This window comes from Anser cygnoides, chromosome 3, assembly GCF_040182565.1.
Source record: "Anser cygnoides isolate HZ-2024a breed goose chromosome 3, Taihu_goose_T2T_genome, whole genome shotgun sequence".
Lineage (NCBI taxonomy): Eukaryota > Metazoa > Chordata > Aves > Anseriformes > Anatidae > Anser > Anser cygnoides.
This window is the reverse complement of record NC_089875.1, coordinates 15,000,690-15,011,529: the sequence shown is the minus strand read 5'-3', so window position 1 is coordinate 15,011,529 and position 10,840 is coordinate 15,000,690. Positions and strand designations below refer to the sequence as shown.

The 10,840-nt window shown below is 53.6% G+C and overlaps 1 protein-coding gene across 1 annotated transcript; it reads right to left on the bottom strand.

Annotated features, from left to right (window-relative positions):
- Window positions 1-968: 968 nt before the first annotated feature.
- Window positions 969-10,839, bottom strand: DSTN (destrin, actin depolymerizing factor). Its single transcript, XM_066993538.1, has 4 exons — window positions 10,697-10,839; window positions 2,782-3,089; window positions 2,468-2,544; window positions 969-1,257 (listed from the first exon to the last, which is right to left on the bottom strand). Exons 1-4 carry the CDS (start codon window positions 10,697-10,699, stop codon window positions 1,148-1,150), a joined length of 498 nt encoding a protein of 165 aa, XP_066849639.1. The 5' UTR covers window positions 10,700-10,839; the 3' UTR covers window positions 969-1,147.
- Between the last annotated feature and the right edge of the window lies 1 nt (window position 10,840).

Sequence of the window (10,840 nt, the reverse complement as noted above, 5' to 3'; positions counted from 1 at the left end):
AAACATGGAAGCTTTTAAGATCTCTGTAGCTGGCACAGGAATGTTCTCTACCCCCTCCCCCCCCCATACAAAAGGCATTTCAGGTCAAACTTTCTAGTAGGTGATATTTCCATGCATTTCTACAGAATTAAAGAAGCTAACAGACAAAAAGCCCAGATCGAGCCGTATTAGTCAGGCTGATTGGTTCTACTAAGTTAAATCAATAGTAATTATGGACAAATGGACCAAGTGACCAAAGACTGGGGCTGAGAACACCACTTTTCATCTCGTAATATTTTTCAAGTGGCTCCTTCTCATCATACTACCCATAGCTGGAGAGCTCTGATACAAGAATCTGCGCTTGTAAAAGCCTTAGAAGCATCTGATCCGCTATAAGTGTGTATTAGTGAAACTAAGGTAGTTCTAAATTAACCTAACGTCAAAAGAAAAGCAAATTTAATAGAATTGTTCAGGCTTGGAAGAGACCTCAAGACACTTCATAACAAGGAAATCGAACCTGTAGAACAAGTGAACCTTTAAATATCACTGCACAGTGAGTTTACGAGAGTGATTAGGACTCTTTCTCCAGAAAAGTGTGTCCCTTTTATCTCTATTTTAACTTCATAATTAACCTTAATTAGCACGGCTCTGCAACTGCAAGCACTAGGAGTTTAACCCTGTTTTGGTGCTAACAGGTTGCTTTAGCCTACCTGTAACTACAGGTTTACAGCTTTTAAGTTTCGCATTACACAGTTACAGGGGGAAGTTTTGAGTTTGGCAATTTGGCCAGTCAGCCTCAAAAAGACCAACTGAATTTACCTTAATTACAATTTAGAAAAGAACAGGAACCAGACTGTTCTCATACCTCCCACCCCTTTCATCCCACAACACACTGCTGCATTGGACCAAAGTTTTTGGAGACCTTTAGTGTTAATCCATTGGGGACAGTATCGGGCTGGACAACCAATGCAAATATTAATACACCAAGATAAATCCTTAATTTGATTTATTTATGGTCATTTGTACATACAAGCTACATCTCCATAATCTACTTTATTCTAATGACAGCTTCCCTACAGTTAGTGAAACCCTTGCCTAGAATGGATGTTTTACATAACTGATATATTAAAACATGGAATGCTTGTAGAGTTGTGGCACTGTATGACATCTACACGGGACTTCCTTCAAAAGCTACGACTAGGGAGCCTCCTAGCTTCTCAGCAATACAAGCTCGGTTGAGGTCCTCTGGCCCATTTGCTTGGCATTCATGCTTTATGCCTAAAAAACAGAGGCAAAACACTCAATAATGCAGCATTTCGATACGCTAGTAATCAACCAAAGAAACACATTTAGTAGTAATATTAGAACAGGCAATCTGCTCACTCAAGCGGTCAAGCCCTGCCTTAGCTTAGGAGAACAAGGAAATTTGGATGTTGCCCTCCCCGATACGTCACGGGGGACACCTGGCTACGCATCCCCACAGAAGTACCAGGGAGGACATTTTCACTAGCTCAGTGCCCACTGTCAGCCCTCTCACGGCAGCTGTGAGCGAACTGATCTCGTTTCCAGCGCTGCCCAGGACGTGGCAGCTGAGGGAGTTACAAGCAAGCGCCGAGATGGCTGACAGAATCCAAGTGGGAACTTGCTGTAGACGCTGCAGGGACTTTGCCTGTATACAGAATTAACAGCGGTTTCTTTTTTAGAGGGCAGGGAGCCCAACACTGCCTTATGTGGAGAAAAGGCACGTTACTGCTTTTCGGTTTCAGCCTGTACACGCGCAGCATACCACATTATCCCTGAGCAGCTCCAATCCACTGGCGAGCTGTCCTGTGACGACTGGCACTGCGGTGTACTGCTGCCGTCAGCCCTACGCTCTGCAGGACTTTGGCCCGGGCACAGAGAGAGCTGAAGGAGCAGCGCTGCCTGGCCAGGAGCCATCGTCATCATTTATCTAGAATGAAATTTCTCAGCGCTGCAGCAAGGTGTTTACTCCTTCGTTAGCGGTGCCTGACAGGCTGAATGAAACTTTGCTTCTCCACTCAGAGATGCGATGCCTTTGAAATGAGTAAGCACGGTTGCGTGGCTAAATCGAGTGGCTTGTTAATTACTACTGCAGCACAGTAAGGCTACGAGACTCTGCATTTCAACAGGCGCAGGCCTGAAAGTCCTCTGCCACACGTGAAATCCAGTGTAGTGTTAAGGATCTAACGGTTTGCAGGCTGCATGGTGCAAACCAGTTGCTCTGTGCAGCAGCGTCGCACGCTTTGAAGCCTGCTCTTGTCCTGAGCACAGCTCTAGCCCCTGTAAAATCTAACAGACATTTTAAGTTTTAACTAGAGCTTATTTTAGCTCTGTCACAGGGCATTTTACCTGTGAAGTTCTCACCTCACTAGCACCTCAAAAAAGCCAATTAGTCAATGCTTAAGCCTTGCTGTGTAAGCATCTCAGGGGGCATGGCACATCTAGGAGCGTTGGCTGCGCTACGTACCTTGAAACTTCTTTTTGATTGCATCCTTGGAGCTTGCGTAGATCATCTTACTTTTGAGAGGTGCTTGTTCTGGCGCCCTAGTGGAAAACACCAAAAATAGTCAAATTAGTGGCATTTATTACCCAGCAAGGACAGAAACAGCATCCTGCTGGTCACATACAAGCGAAACCTCTCCTGGCTCACAACACAAGCACCAGGCTGTTCCGTTCACTTTAAGCCTGCCATCTTGCAGGCCCGAGCAAAACAAATGCTCCCAGACCTCACCCAGTCTTGGACCTCATGCTAGGAATGAGCGAGCTGGCAAGGCCGCTTACCACAAGAAGAACATCAGCTCTTCTTTTTTGGATTCCTTGGTCTCGAAGCTTGCATCATACAAGGCATAACGGCAATCCTTCTCAGGAAGCATCTGCACAAAATGCTTGAAGGGGTCGGTAACTGTCACACCGACATCTCCCACTAGAATCTCTTTGCCTTCTTCCACGATAATGCACTTTTTGTCTGGACTGAGGCAGAAGATGACAGCCTTCTTCCTCTTCTTGATTTCCTCAGGCGTAGAGCACTTCCGCACTTTCATGTCATAGAAGATACGGCATACCTCATCGGCAACTTGTACTCCAGATGCCTGCAAAGATGAGAACAAAGACTTTTAGAGCCACCACTGAATGTTTTCACAGCTACGTTACTGTACTGCCTCAAATCTGAGGCTAGAAGACAAGCAGTGCTCGCAATAGTCACCCACCGCTTCAGAGTCTAGTCAGGGAAGGCTGCAGGCCCTCCTTCTGCAGCCCAAGTAAAGAATCCGGAGCCTCGATGCTGCCCACAGCCAGCTGCCAAACCAAAACTATTCCGAGCAAGGCACAATCCGACTTATATTAGAACATTGTTTCAGAGCAGTTTGACACGCACGTCCACCCCTAGTCCTCTGAGGTTCAGTTGTGGCAGATGCCTTGGCATCGCAGCAACTTGATTTTGTTAGCCACTGCAGGCAGGGCTGGGCAGTCAGGTCTACCAGGATCACTTCTGTTCGGTTTCCTGGCCGTTTCCAGTACGCTTGCTATCAGCTTCAGGTAAAACGCGGTCAAATTCCATGCTCGTCACCTGGGCTCGGTTTAGAGGTCAGAGATACAGCGGGGGTGCTGCCATACAGCTTCTAGCCATGGACAAGCTCACCTTCAGAAGTTGCTCTTGATTCAGCATTTTAAAGGGAGAGCTTGCAAGTCTCACAATTCATTAGTCTGCTTCCCAGCAGTTCCTCCACCAGTAAAAAAAAGGCAGCTTGCTTTAATCCCCTCCCCCCCTTTCTGACGAGAAATTCCAGTTTATTAGCGGCATCCTCCTGTGCTAATCGTGACAGGAAGTGCAGATCCTGCACCGCCAACCTAAAGCTAACGGCAGCTGCACGGGGCTGAGGACCAGACCTAGCAGGAATGCCGAGAGGCCGAACTGCGCTTTCAGTCTGCTGCTTTTTCGCAAACGGGAAGGGAGAGAAAAGAGGTGGCAGGACGGAAGTGTTTGTGTCTGAGTTTTATGCTGGGAACGCAGCAAAAGTTTGAGAGCTTACAGTCGGCTGCGCAATAGGGAACACCGCAATATGGGGAACCACGCTGGTCACTGCTGGAAGAACACGGTCAGAGCAGCGGAAAGCTGACCGAAGCCTGCCCAACGCCCGTCTGCCTGTTCCAACCACACCGGGCAGTGCAAACAGCACAATGCCTTCCTAATACTGCCTCTCCCCCCCATTGCTGTTGGGCCTTCCAAATTCAAGTAACTCCGTGCTCGGATATGGCAATTCCTATCTCAGGAGGAAAAGCCGCCCTCCTCCCTCTGTGTAAACTGCCACACGCCGCTGTTGGAGCGCAGTCAGCCCCACCAAAGAGGCAGGTAAAGCATCACGTGAGAGATACCAACCGAGAAAGACTGAAGCTTGTTACCTATTTTAGTTCCCCTTAAACTCGAGCCCCAAAGCGTGCCTGACAGACGCATTTTGCGGGGGACATGAGAACATCCCCGCTCCACCAAGGTACGAACAAGCAGAGTTCGGGCAGAAAACCAGGGAAATCGGAGGTGAAGGTGAACTGCACAGTGCTAACTCCCTGTCCTTCAGAGACACCAAGGACTGGGTGGCTACTTAACACGCTTTTTCCCCCCAAAGCCTTGACCAAGGCCTGCCGTGCATCACTACTCAGGTGACCTCAGGTTTTCTTCCACCGAGATTTCTTCTGTAACTTCCAGGAGCCAGCACAGCTCTGCTAAGCCGGCAGAGGTTGTCCCAAGCCCCAGCACGCACAGCTGGCGCCATCGATGACCATGGGGTTTGCCTTCAATTTCTACGAGCAGCACTCGGGAGACCTGGCTGCCAATCCTATGCAGCAACGAATCTGAGCTGGAGGCTTTCGTTAGGGGTTTCCTCCAAGAGACCCTCACAGATCTACCTGGAATCCCTTGCATTTACTCCGGCGAGCAGCAGGCACGCAGCCGAGGGAGGAAGGCACTGTGCCTCAGCTGCCTGGCAGGCGGCCACCCTTCTGCGCGTCCCCAGCGGCACAAGGAAAAGTCAGCAGGGAAAGCTTATTCAAGGATAAATTCAGGCAAAAGCGCAAACATCGACACAAAGTGACTCACTCCTCTGCCGCCTCCTCCATGCCGAGGGGCTGCACTTTGTCAGGTAACTACCGAGGAGCAAAGGTCTTTTTCCTCCTGTCTCTGAGGCTGGTGTAGGCAAGAGCTCTCCGGGAAGACTGGAAATAATACAGGGTTGCCCCAATAAAGCAAACAGCACAGCAGCTGGGACTGTTGCATCATTCACTAAGGTTGTCTTGAGTTCACTGTGGATCAGCCCTTTTTTTTTCTTTTTCTTTTTTTCTACGAGGTTTGTCTTCCAGCTAACGGCACCTCAGCAGCTGACAATGGATTGAAGACTCAGCTTTCAGATTCACAAAAACCTTAAGGTTCTGCGTAGAAAACGCACAGGAAACCTGAACTAGCGCAGCCTAACGATGCTATAAAAGCAGTTAACATCAACTACCTCCACTGCTATCAGCTCTTGATCTTTGCTCCAAAAGGACATTGTTACTCAGCGGAGTAACAGTGTGTGCTTGTGGCTGCTGCAGGCCCAGCAGCGTGCCTCCACGCTGGGAGACGAGTCGTTTCCTTATAAAGGAACTGAGCACTGCTGGCGACTCAGTTCAGATTCCAAAAATGTTGGGAGCATTCGGTCTGGAAACTCAAAATTCACTGTGTTAGTCTGCAGCTGATAACCGGGACCGAGCAGAGCCCAAAGGGACAACAGTTAAGGACTGGATTTGTTTTGCTTTACACTTTCCAAAGTAGAAGAAGGTTGTCAGGAGCTGGTGCTACTCTTTTTCACAGCTGCTGTACAACCTCTGGAGTCACCACACAGGCTGACGCTGGCGGTTATTAAATTGCCAGGGACAAACCAGGTATCTTCAGCCTGAGAAAACCTTACAGCCGTGTCACAGTACGGCTTGAAGTGAACCCACACACTCCCAGTGCAGCTCATCGCTTCCAAAAAGAGGGTAAATGCCTGTAACAAAAGGACTCCCCCTTCAACACGGAGCTTGTACCACGATGGGAGTGTCGTAAACACACTCAAAAAGGGAAAAAACCAAAACCCTGCACAGCTTTTGTTGTAACTTTAATTGTAATGTCGTCGTAATTGTGCAGGGCAGCAGGGAGATGTCTGCGACGGCCACTGCAGCAAGGAGGAACGCCGGGCTCCCAAGCGCGTGCTCTCAGCTGGCTTTTTAACCCTGCCCCTGCTGGCCCTCCCTGAGGAACAGCTGGCGAGGAGCCTCCGCCCGCCAGCAACGACGGAATAAAGCGGCTGTTTGTTAGCCTGGGTTCTCTCTTTGGCCCAGCACCACTCTGCTCGAGGATTCAATGCAGCACATTCTTCTTTTGTGTGTGCGCGCACGCGTGTGCGCTGGCTGGAACACTGCTGAGCTCAGAGAGAGGGCTCGCTTCTGCTCCTTTTTGGTGTAGGAGCACTTGCCCAGCTCTGGACTGCACACAGAGTTGCGGGGGACACGGAGACCCCTCGGCACAAGCAACAGTCCCTTGAAACTGTCCTCAGGGGGCAGCGGGGGGGGAACGGCACGGCCTGACAGCCGGGCTGCTCCTGTTCCAGGGCCTGCCAACCTCACCAAAACGGGGCAGCAGCAAGGGGGCACGCCACCGACCGCTCACGGTGGGGAGAGATGACGACGCCACGGCACATCCAGGCGGACGAGCGAGCAAGAACGTGCCAGTTCCCCTGAGGGGTTCAGCAGAAATGAGCCCTCCCCCCCGTATTTCCAGGCGGTTACCCCGAGGGCAGCGTGCCCTGCGGGCAGTGCTGCCGCCCCCGTTGCCCCAGAGCCCTTCCACCAGTGCCCCCATTGTCCTTCCTCGCAGCCCGCCGCAGGCGCGTGAGGTAATGGGTGCATGAAATGCCTCGTCAGCGTGCACCGCGGCAACACAGCGGCTCTTATTCCCCTCACAAAGCCCTCGCTCCTGCCTCGAGCGCAAAGTGCCGCCCGAGAGCCCCGCGAGAGCGACTTCAACGAGGGAGACGCACCAGATCCTCGACACGCTGGGTTTGTAGCACGCCTGCATTGAAACGCAGCTCTGCCCATGAGGTTTGCTTCAGGTTTTGTTCAAAAGCACTGTGGCCTCCAGTATTTTCCCTGAATAGTTAAAGTATTTTACCCAAAACAAGTCCTTGCTCCTTCCTCTCCTCTAAGAGGGACAGGACGAGAAATGCTCAGTTTGTCTCACAACAAGCTGGAAAGACTAAACTTGTTTTTAAGCGCTGCATTGATAACTTCACACCGTAGGCTTTCTTCCCTGTAATCAGTGCCTGGGAGCCCTCGGCAGCGATGCCCGTGCACGGTTATCTACAGAAATATTTTGGGAACCAGTTCCGGACTTGTTTTGTTTGGGAACCACGTGCGCACGCTGCATACACCAGCACGGCCTACCCGCAGCTTCTCAAGTGGAAACTTTTGCTTCGCAGAGAAGCATCATCAGTTTTTCCACCGACACCACGAACACACCGAGGTGCGCCTGCCTTAACTGCAGAGGTTTGAGAGCGGCATGCCTCCCCGTCTGCCAGCCACCTCACCGCCATCTATTTCCTTCCCAATTCCGTGAGCAAACACCCTGTTCTCCCTAGGCCCGGCGTGCCACCCCACACCGCCCCTCCTATCTCCCATACGAACCCCTCCCCGCTGCCAGAACCACCTGGGCGAGCAGGCGGTGCTTCCACCTGACTCGGTGCGGCGTCACACCACACGCCTGCCACAAACACTGCTTTCGACTAAAACTGCTGGCACCTGACGGCTCGGGGACAGCGGCCTTCCCAAAGCCGTCCCCTACGCTGCCACGCAGCGCCCTGGGACGTCGCCAGCACCGAGACCTCGCTGTGCGAACGCAGCCAAGGCAGACACGAGGCCACGCGGGCTGGCCGCGGCCAGCAGCAGGAGATGAGCCGACACCTCCCCCGGGCCTGCTTCCACACCGAGGGGCAAGCCCTGGCCAACAAACGGGCTGAGAGCGAGGGTACTTAAACGCGTCTGGGTCTTAAACGTGGCTTTGCTTTTCATCTGTTACCAAGATAACCCCCGTGATAGCAGCGCTCCCACCCCACAGGGACAGACACCCACGTTACACCGGGCAGTCTGTGCACCTGAAGAAGCCTGAAGCACAACAGGAAATATAACTGCCTTTTTTTTTTTTTTACTGCTGTTGTGTAAGAGGCCATTATTTACACACCATAAACCAGCAAGAAGTACGGGGTTATTTGCATATCGCTTGCAGGCAGACCTTGCCAGCTGGACTCGAGTTTTTTTTTTTATTTTGCTTTATTTGGTCTCTTTCTGCAGGGAGGGCACAGGGAAGGGAATCAAAACCCTATTCAGCTATTTCTTTTCCTGCCAATAGGGGGGTTACCAACTCGACAAGGAGAGACGAGGCGAGCAATCACAGAGAGCAGAAGAAAAATAAATCTCTCCTGAATTCCTGGAGGTTATTTCCGCTGGCTGAAAGCTGAGGAAAGCATCACCTTCACTCAGCTATCGTGAGGCTCGCTCCTGGTAATTGTCCAGGTAGGCAGGACAAGCACTGCCTGCGGAGAGAGGCAATCCCGGCAGCACTGCTGAAAAACAGGAAGTGTGGCAGCCAGGGGGAGGGCAGAAATTTTGAGCAGCGCCTGCTCCTCCGCTGAAACACATGTTTGTGAGGTAATGCGGGTGTAAGCTGGCACTCGGCGGGACTCTTGCCGGAAAGCAAAGCTTCTTAGGAGCACATTCAGCACAGAAATCAGCTAGTTCGAGCCCAACCGCCTGCAGGAATTTTCTCGTGGTCCTCTGCACTCCTATGGCAACCTCAAGATCACCCTTAAGAACAGCTTTTGAAGGCCTCTCCGGGCATCCCAGACACTTTTTTTTAATCAAGATATCCTTGAGACTGCTGCCAACAGCGAGCAGTCAGGGGAGCAGAAGGCTCCAAACAGCTTCAGATGCAAGTTCTGGCTGTCCGCAGGCTCTCCCGCATGAGATTGCTGAGCTCAGCCCTCGCTCCCCACTGGAGCCTCCCAGTAGCGATATCCTGGCGGTGCGAGCAGGAACACGCCCCACACCCACACTACCCATTGTCAGGAGGCTGTCAGCTCGCATACGAGGCACACGTACCTTGTAATTACACGGATTGGGGAATACTGTTGACTAACAACGAGGAAAAAATGATTTGCACAGCCCTCCGAAGACCGTGGAATCATTTAATCCAGTAGTAAAGCAAACCGAACCTCGTGGCAAGACAGATAAAAGCCGAAAATCCAATGTTCTTTTGATGTAAAGTGACGCCCTGCTGCTTGGCGTTATGGTACTCTGCCAAAAGGCCTACGCTCTGCCTAAAAGCAAAATCGTTTGCTGCAACTAGAACGCATCTAAAAACACAGGAACCAAAAAAAAAAAAAGCCAAAAAAACACACCCTGTTCTAAAAAAGATCACTATGAGAAATGCTAGTTCTGGCTGACTTGGGAATTGCCTGGTTCTGAAGCAAGATGCAGCCTGACACGCCGAGGAGTCATTTTAAACTAGGTTTGCGTACTGCAGAGGTGGCAGCTAGCTTGTTCAGACAAGCCTATTTTAAACAAGAGCTGCAAGTCTCGTCAGACTTTTCAGCAGCTTCATCTGCAACTCCCATTAGCTCTGCTCCACGCTGCAGCCCGGCCGGGGATGCTTCAGCTGGGTTTTATAGGAAGCAGGGAGATTACCAGCACATCCTGCGCGCTGGGGCCGTGCGGGGCGGGAGTTTATCCACGAGCTGTGCCCTGCGTCGGGGACACGAACGGCGAATGCTGCGGGTGGGCTGCGACGCCCTTCAAAAGCTAGCGGCGAATAACCTAACGGAGGGCGTTAAGAGACGCCGGTGTTTGGTGCCGGAAAGGCAAGAACAGGGCGGTAATTAGGGCTGTGCGAGCTAATTCATGCCAATTCATCAATCTCAGCCGTGCGGGTTAAACGGGGGGGTGGGGTGATGGGAGGGGGCAAACTTCGCCTTTACCCCCCCCCCCCCGATCCGCCCACACGGCGCCGGGGCACAATGGCCGGGCGGCTCTCTGGGGGCGTTTCTCCCCTCACGGCCGAGGCAGGGCTCGCACCCTCCTCCTCCTCCTCCTCCTCCGCCAGGCTCCAGCGGCCTTGGGCGCCCCCCCACCCCCTCCCCCCGAGGAAGATGGCTCCCGCCGCGCGGCCGGATGCGGCCGGGGGCAGCCGCAGCTTCCTGCCGGGCCGGGCCGGGCCGGGCCGTACCCCCCCCACCCCCCGACCTACAAAAGCCCCGGGGGGGGGGGGGGGGTTGGGTGCGGCCGCGCCCTGCGGCACAGACAGGGAGCGCTGGGAGGGGCCCCGCGGCGCGCTCCGCTCCCCCCCCGCGCCACGAAATGGACGCGCTCGGCCCCCCGCGCGCGCACGCGGCGCGGGCCGTACCATCGCGCCTCCGGGGGGGGAGGGGGAAGGGGCGCTCTGAGGGGATGGAACGTACCACCGCAAAGCGGGGGGGGAGGGGAGGAACGTTCCACGGCACTGATGCGGGGGGGATATGGGGGGGGGGGGGATTCCGCCGCCTCACGGCGCGGCGCCCCGAGGGACCGGAGCCCGGCGGGGAGCCGCCGGTAGGCTCCCGGGGCTGTGGGGTGGAGGGGGGGGGGCGCCCCGCAGGTCCCTTACCATGGCGGCGGCGGCGGGCGGCGGAGCGCGGTGCGGCGGCGGCTGCTCCCCTCGGCGGCTGGGCGCGGCGCGGGCTCCGGCGGCAGGAAGGGAAGCGGCGAGGGCGCGAGCCGGGCGGAAACGCTGCCGACGTCACGGCCGCCG